We start from the raw sequence: 7,443 nt of genomic DNA, 5'->3' as shown, positions 1-7,443 counted from the left end.
AGCCCGGGGCGGGGATGGCGTTCGTGGGGCCTTCGGGGAAGCGCAGCCCCAAAAGGCAGCAGGGAGCTTACTTAGTGGAGGGGCCCAGGCCCCAAGAACCTGTCCCTGTGTCCAGTTTCGCCCTTAAAACACTGGTTTTCAAGGAGGCTGTGTCAAAGCGCTGCGTGCCGTTACCGGGCTGACGCCGTCGCCTCTACACTCCCTGTCTAGAGAGACAAAGTTGTGCAGGACTTTGCCCCCATTGACTGCAACGACCAAGGCTGTGCTTCACCTCTGCGAGCCTTAGGAGCAAAGAGTGAGCTAGCAGGGAAGGGATCTTGGCTGATATCCCTGAATAGCAATAGCTGGTCCCAAGCAAAAGGCTAGCGGCTTGCTCCCACAAAAGCTTCCACCATTCCTTCTGCTGCCGGACGGTATGAGACAGGTGTTGCAGTATAGTAGTGGGAATCTTTACTCCAAGCTCAGAGTTCCATTGGGTTTTTCAGTCTCTCCTTAGCACAAGTCAAGCTCCATTTCTAGCAGGAGTTGCAAAAGTTCATGTTCGTTGCATAAACAGAAAAACTATAGGACAACTTGTCAGTTGTTGGCTTTCCTTGTTAACTTCCTCCTGCTCCAGAACTCCCCATACTAAGAAGTTTTAAAAGAAAGCGTTGAAAGTGCAAAACTGTTTTTTCAATGTTTGGGTTTTTTTAAGCTAGCATTTATCCTTTAAAAGTGTATTCTGTAGTGCCATGTGTATTTACGTCAACATTTATGCTTTTTTATATTCTCTTTACAGCCATCTGTCTGGCTGGATGTACTGAACAGAATGGATATTGCAACAAGCCCGGAGAGTGCATGTGAGTAGATGGCAATTGCAATCTGAACATCACTTAAAATGTCACCTTGTACTCTTCTCCATGTCATTAATGTTTCAATTTGACTTTTCTTGTAGCTGTCGTCCTGGTTGGCAAGGCCGCTACTGTGATGAATGCATTCCCCATATAGGCTGCCGCCACGGGACCTGCAAAACACAATGGCAGTGCATATGTGATGAAGGATGGGGTGGCCTCTTCTGTGATCAAGGTTAGTTCTGAAGGTAGTTCTTACGGCTCTAGATTGGGTACTCCTCAGTACTGCAGTAAGGAATCTGACCCCTTGGATCTAGAATTAAATTTCCACAAGGTTTATGTTCACTGGCATCAGTTTGTACCATTGCTGGTTTAGATACGAATTCTTGTAGTTTTGTATGAAATCAAGGAAACTTTTTTGGTAGATGCAGTTTTTCTCTTGCAAAAAGGCCTAACAATCCGGGTGAATGTTGAACAGGCAACAAGTTTTCTGCCTGCTCAAGCTAAGTTTAACTCATTCCCTATACAACTATAACAATTTACTAAATAGTTTCCAGCAGCAGTAAACACTATCATTTGTGCCTTCCTTATTTTGCATACAAGGAAGTTAACTCATGTGATAAGTCTGGAGCATGAGAGAAAAATCATGTAAGCAAGAATGAAAAGTACAGGTTCCATTTTAAGGTACACCAGACCACTTCCACCTATTCAACCCACTGAATCACTGAACCATAGCCAGCTAAGCAGTCATGTCCTCAAGGCCATATATGCACTGCTGGCACTGAGGTCATTAAGGGCTCAAAGCAGGCTAAGTGTTTTCAGGACAGTTATAGGATTAAGATGGCAAAGTCTGAATTAAGCAGGAAAAGTAAAGTTGCAGACTTTTTTCTGCTTGTAGTTATCTATTAACCAGTTGTATTCCAATTACTTTATGGTATTTATAGATAATAAAGGTTTTCAATCCTATGAACTTGTGTGCTTGACCTCTGCCTCAAATTTGAAGGGAAAAAAAAGAAAACCGTCGAGTTTGGCAGAGCATTTGACAGTTTAATCTACTAACATCCATAACAAGAGAGGATGGTAAATAAACAATACAAGATTTCTAGTGTTTGTTCAAATCTCTAAGCCAAAACATCTTCTTTTTTTTTTTTTCCTCCCTGCCTCTCCAGAATGTGCCTCAGAGCACACCTTTTGAACATGGGGCTCTCTGTTTGGGTACATGACATGTTGTACACAGAGTGTCTATAGTGCTGTGATATATGTTTCGGAGAACACACACACTTATGAAGTACATTTTCCAATTTGGCACCTAAATGCCATTGCAGCTAATAGTTTTATGTCCACAAAAAAAGGGAGAGTATACCAAAGCACTAAGAAAGTTAATTTTTTGCCAGCTCTTTCAGCATTCAGAGCTTGAGTATTACAGTGATGAATGTGGAGAAGTATCTAAATTCTATGATAATCTGAAACAACCAATTCTTACTGATAATAACTTGGATAATAATCTCCAATATTCCTATTGATAGTGATATGAAATGCTTCTTTGGAAATTCTGGGTTTTTTTTTGTTGACGACAGTGGTTTTGTATGTATATCTTTTCCCAGCTGTCAAAAGACGTGTTCTCTAACTCCTGGTATCTTTGCAGATCTGAACTACTGCACTCACCACAGACCATGCAAAAACGGAGCAACCTGCATGAACACTGGCCAGGGCAGCTACACGTGTGCATGCAAACCTGGCTTTACCGGTATTGACTGCGAACATGAGATCAGCGAGTGTGACAGCAATCCCTGTAGGAATGGTGGCAGTTGCACGGTAGGAGCATTTTAAATGTAAAGTCTTTGTGTGAAGCAAGCCCTGGTATACCTTTTCAGAAATGGTTCTGTAACAACATAATGGGAATTCGATAGTGTACAGGTTCATTACTGACGCTCACAACTATCGTACTGAACCCTTTCCGAGAGGTGTCAGGGGAGGAAGTCTGTTACAGGAGGAGATGTATCATCTAGATTAGACCTAGTCAACTGATCCTTAGGTTTCTGTGGCAGCCATTATGAGAACTTGGCAAGATCCAAGGTTGGTGAGGGAGCAGATCTGTTAAAAACAAGCTTCTCAAAGCAAGGTTCATACAGAAATGCACTAATCCTGTATTTTAATAGCAAATAAAACTTCTGCTTTATGCTCTGAGAGGGCAGTGTGGGACAATATGAGGGCAATCAGCTGAAACTTTCTGTAAAACAGAGTTCTGCATTTTTAGATTCCTGCAGTTCAGTGTTTTGTTGTGTTTTTAGACCCAATCAATGGTGTTTTTTCACCAATGATGAGATTGGTAAAGACTGATCGGTTATAGATATCAAATGTGATCCGGTACATGTTTAGATTAAAGCTAACGTAACAAGACCCTACCTCTCTTCTCCCAAGGCATTGCACATACAGTACTTGGGAAGAAGATACAGTTTAGTTATGATCTAAGTGGTGGGACTTAGCCAAGTCAAAGCAACTTAAACCCTTGTAAACTAAAAAAATGCTCTCACTCTGAGGATGAATGGCCTGATCACAGCTGTGTAGGTTGACACATACCATTCTGCTCTGGGAGGACCTTGGGGACCCCATTAAACTGTAGTGTTCTTAGCAATGTTTTTGTCTAGCTGCCTTTAGGCTCCCAACAACTGCATCTTCTCTGCATGTGTAGCAGCATGATTACTCCTGTACACTGAATACGGCTGATTCACAGCTCTATCCCTCACAGTCCAGCCTGCTGTTGTTTACTCTCCAAATGTCACTTTTGCCACATCAGGCTGTGGATGAGAAGGGACTGAACAGTGCTTGCTGCTAACCAAAAATAAGCGTGCGAGCAGCAATCGTTTGAAGCCATTAAATAACAGTGGTCTAATGTTGTGTTTTGCAGGATATGGAGAACGGTTATCACTGCCTGTGTCCCCCTGGCTACTATGGCACTCACTGTGAGCACAGTGCTTTGACGTGTATAGATTCTCCATGCTTTAATGGTGGCACATGCTTGGAAAAAGAACAAGGGGCCAGCTATGCTTGTGTTTGCCCTTTTGGCTTCACAGGGTCAAACTGTGAAAAGAAGGTAGACAGGTGCACAAGCAACCCGTGTGCAAATGGTGAGTTTTTTATCAAAAAATCTCATGTCTCTGACTCGTTTGTGCTTTTCAGTGCAGAAGTGATAGAAATCCAATCTGACCTCTAGTCTTCCTCTAGTACATTAGTCCCTCTCCCCCACTGTATTCCACATCTACCCTAATTTTAGTCTCTTGCTGGGTGGGGGCTTTCACTGGCATTTTCTAAACAACAAAACAATGCATGAGGTTTATCATGTGATGGGAAAGACAGCAGAATTAAATTATCTTTATTACATATTTAGAAGGAGCATAATTTTAAGGCATGGTGATACAAATGAGGTAAAGTAGAATGAACATTTAGATATGCAGTTGTTTTGGAAAATAACCTCTCTCTTCTTGAGGTAGCATAAAATGCTGACCAGGGAGAGGTTTGTTTCCAAGTAAAGTGCATTGCAGACTAATTTTTATTTTACTTTTTTTTTTCTCAGATGGTAGTTGCTTCTACCTTGGGCAGATCCGTGTTTGTCGCTGTCGGGCTGGTTTCTCTGGTCAGAAATGTGAGATAAACATCAATGATTGTGCCAGAAACCCATGTTCCAATGGGGGAACTTGTCACGACCTCATCAATGATTATACCTGCACATGCTTGCCAGGCTACAGTGGCAGGAACTGTGACATCAAAACCAGAGATGAATGTGCTTCTGGGCCATGTGAGAATGGAGGCACATGCTATAGTGGACTTTATAGTGCCAACTTTGTCTGCTACTGTCCTTCTGGTTTCATGGGCAACCGCTGTGAATTGCCAGTTTATTCAGTGCCCGTTACACTTCCTCCTAAACCAGTCCCCTGGATTGCTATATCCATGGGTGTGGGGCTGGTGGCTTTGCTCATACTGTTCTGCATGATAGCAATGGTCATCAGGCAGATGAGGATGCAGCCAGAGCAGGAGTTGGAGACAATGAACAACCTGTCAGATTTCCAGAAGGACAATCTCATTCCAGCTTCCCAGCTCAAAAACACCAATAAAAATAAAGACCTTGAAGTGGACTGTGGGCTGGAGAAATCAAACTACAAACCCAAGAATCATAAACTGGACTACAATCTGGTAAAAGACCTCACGAGTAGAGGGACACCAGAAGATAAATACTACAAAAGTGAAAAGTGTTTAGGAGAGAAGTCTCCCCTCCGACTACACAGGTGAGAATACAGTCTTTCTTCTAGTCTTTCTTAAAGCCATCTTTATACCAGTCTAAAAGCAGATGAGAATATGGAGGAAAAAGAAGCTTCAAGCAGATAATACACAAAACAAACCAGAGCAAAGCCATACTGGAGTATGTGTATCTCAGCCAAGTGGTATCCTTAGCTATAGGTCAATTAAATTGAGTGTTTGTGCAGGGTGCTGCTAGTATGGGTAGTGTGAAGGGAACAGGAGTGACTACGTCAGTGGCAAAAGTATGAAGTGTCTTTCTTTCATCAATAGATCTTGGAGGAACAACAATTAAGGCATAGAGTGATTAAAAATAGGTATTTTACTTATTAAGAAGGCAAGATGATCTGCTTACTGAGAAGAATGATGGAGTGAAAATAACTGCTCCTTTTCAAAAGGAGAAAAAAGCACATACGCGCTGGTTTATCAGTCTTCTAACTAATGTACTGAAAGTCTTGCCTGGGATCTGCTTGTGGCTGTTACGCTGAGGGATCTGAGGAGCATGCTGTTAGGTTGGATATGGCAGGAGCATAGCAAGACAGTAACTGTTCCTTACTTCCACTTCTCTAGTAGTGAGAGAATATATCTTCTCTATATCTTGACAGCATACAGAATGTGTGAAACTTGATCCTCTGCACTTCCCTCCCACACCTTCATGGCTATCTCATTCCACCATTCCATATTCATGGTAGATTTTGAGAGTCAGGCTTGTTAGTAGTCACCTAACATCCTTTTCTCTACCCTGCCTTAGTGATAAGCCAGAATGCAGAATATCAGCGATATGCTCTCCGAGGGATTCAGTGTACCAGTCTGTCTTTGTGATAACAGAAGAAAGGAATGAGTGCATCATAGCCACAGAGGTAAGTACACAGGTGGACAGACATAAATTCACAAAGTAAAGGGATGAATTGTCCTCTAGCACTGTATCTGAGAAGGTGACTCTATTTCCAAGGATCACCATGCTTCCCAGTATTCACCTCTCCTCTTCTGTGGCCCACGCAGAACATACAGCGGGAGAAATAAAGACGTTAGCAGCTCTGATTTTATGAAACCAGAGATTTTGAGCTTAGATAAGTCAGGGGGAGATGAAAACACAGAACATCAGCCCATAAAAATTCTGCAGGTTGTAGAATTATTTCCTCTTAAATAGGTGGTCAGAAAAAATGGAAATAATAATTGTTCATAGGCCCATTGATGTAAAGCCATGTTTTTTCCTGTGACTACAATGGATAATCTGTGTTCTGTGGAAACAGGCAGAGCTATAGATTTCCAGCAGAAGATGGAGGGTAGCTGAATGTGTTAGTGGATAGACATAACAGCCATTTAGGAAGTCTGTAATAAGGTATTTTCAACCTCTTAGTGCTTAAGCTCCAGCTTATATTCTCTAACAGAAATAAATGCTGTTATTGATAACACATCTGGATTTTGATGCTATATTGAAAAGCTGGATACACAAAAAAAAGGTAGGGCCTAACACTGAACTTTAAAGACTTTAGAAAGCAGCTATTGAAGAATGAACTAATTCTAGAAGAATTACTGACCCTTTGAAAAAAAGGCTTAATATGGAAGTTAAAGGCAATTTGGCGTTAACCAATACTTGCCTTCCTTAGTGTAGCCATCTTTAAGAGCTGGTTTCAGACTGCAGGAAAGAGAAGATTGCTGTGCCAGACAGCAGTGATCTATGAAGCCACATCTGCAGGATTCTGTCTCCCTTTCCAGGGTGGATATCAGATTTCCCCTTGAAAACAAGCTGGACACAAGTCAACCAACAACGTTAAAAGTGAAAGGATTTTCAAAGATACAAATGACAACTAGGATGCTTCATTCCCATTAACTGACCTAAATACTGTGTCTTCCTTTGAAGATCTTGTTGACCGAAGCTGGGCTCCCAAATTTACATCCAGCATCTCCAAAAATGTTTTTATTTTCAGAATGACAGCCCCTGAAACCTCTCTCCACATCATTCAAACTTAATGCTTCTAAACACAAGCCATTTACCTACATCCCATGCTTTTTACAGAGCCCTAAGGTTATTCACCCTGATTTGTAAGCATTCTTCCCCTCAGTCCAGGCAGAGAGGCTACTCATCATGCAGGTTACTATTTTATTTGCTGGCGATTCTTTGTGTCTGGTCCCAGCTGAAAACAGTGAACCCTGAGAGTTAAACTGCAGTAACGTCTAGCTTAAATGGCCTGGGTTTAACATACTTGAATTACAGTTTGTTAGTTCTGTACTGCTCTCTGTGCTGTCATTGCTTCTCATTCCTGGTGTTATTTTATATTCCAACAGGTATAAGACTGAAGGTCGGCCCATTTGCACC

At 41.9% G+C, this 7,443-nt stretch overlaps 1 protein-coding gene across 1 annotated transcript; it reads left to right on the top strand.

Moving 5' to 3' along the window:
• Positions 1-210: 210 nt before the first annotated feature.
• Positions 211-7,443, top strand: DLL4 (delta-like 4 (Drosophila); the record flags this gene model as incomplete). Its single annotated transcript, XM_009075557.1, has 8 exons — positions 211-295; positions 779-839; positions 935-1,065; positions 2,476-2,645; positions 3,739-3,958; positions 4,405-5,113; positions 5,875-5,983; positions 7,413-7,443. Coding segments are annotated over 8 exons (1,491 nt in total), but the record flags the coding sequence as incomplete, so codon positions are not given.

The sequence above is a fragment of the Acanthisitta chloris genome, unplaced genomic scaffold (genome assembly GCF_000695815.1).
Source record: "Acanthisitta chloris isolate BGI_N310 unplaced genomic scaffold, ASM69581v1 scaffold42805, whole genome shotgun sequence".
In the NCBI taxonomy this organism is placed as follows: Eukaryota; Metazoa; Chordata; class Aves; order Passeriformes; family Acanthisittidae; genus Acanthisitta; species Acanthisitta chloris.
Note: the sequence above shows the minus strand (reverse complement) of the source record. Positions and strands in the feature narration are given on the sequence as shown.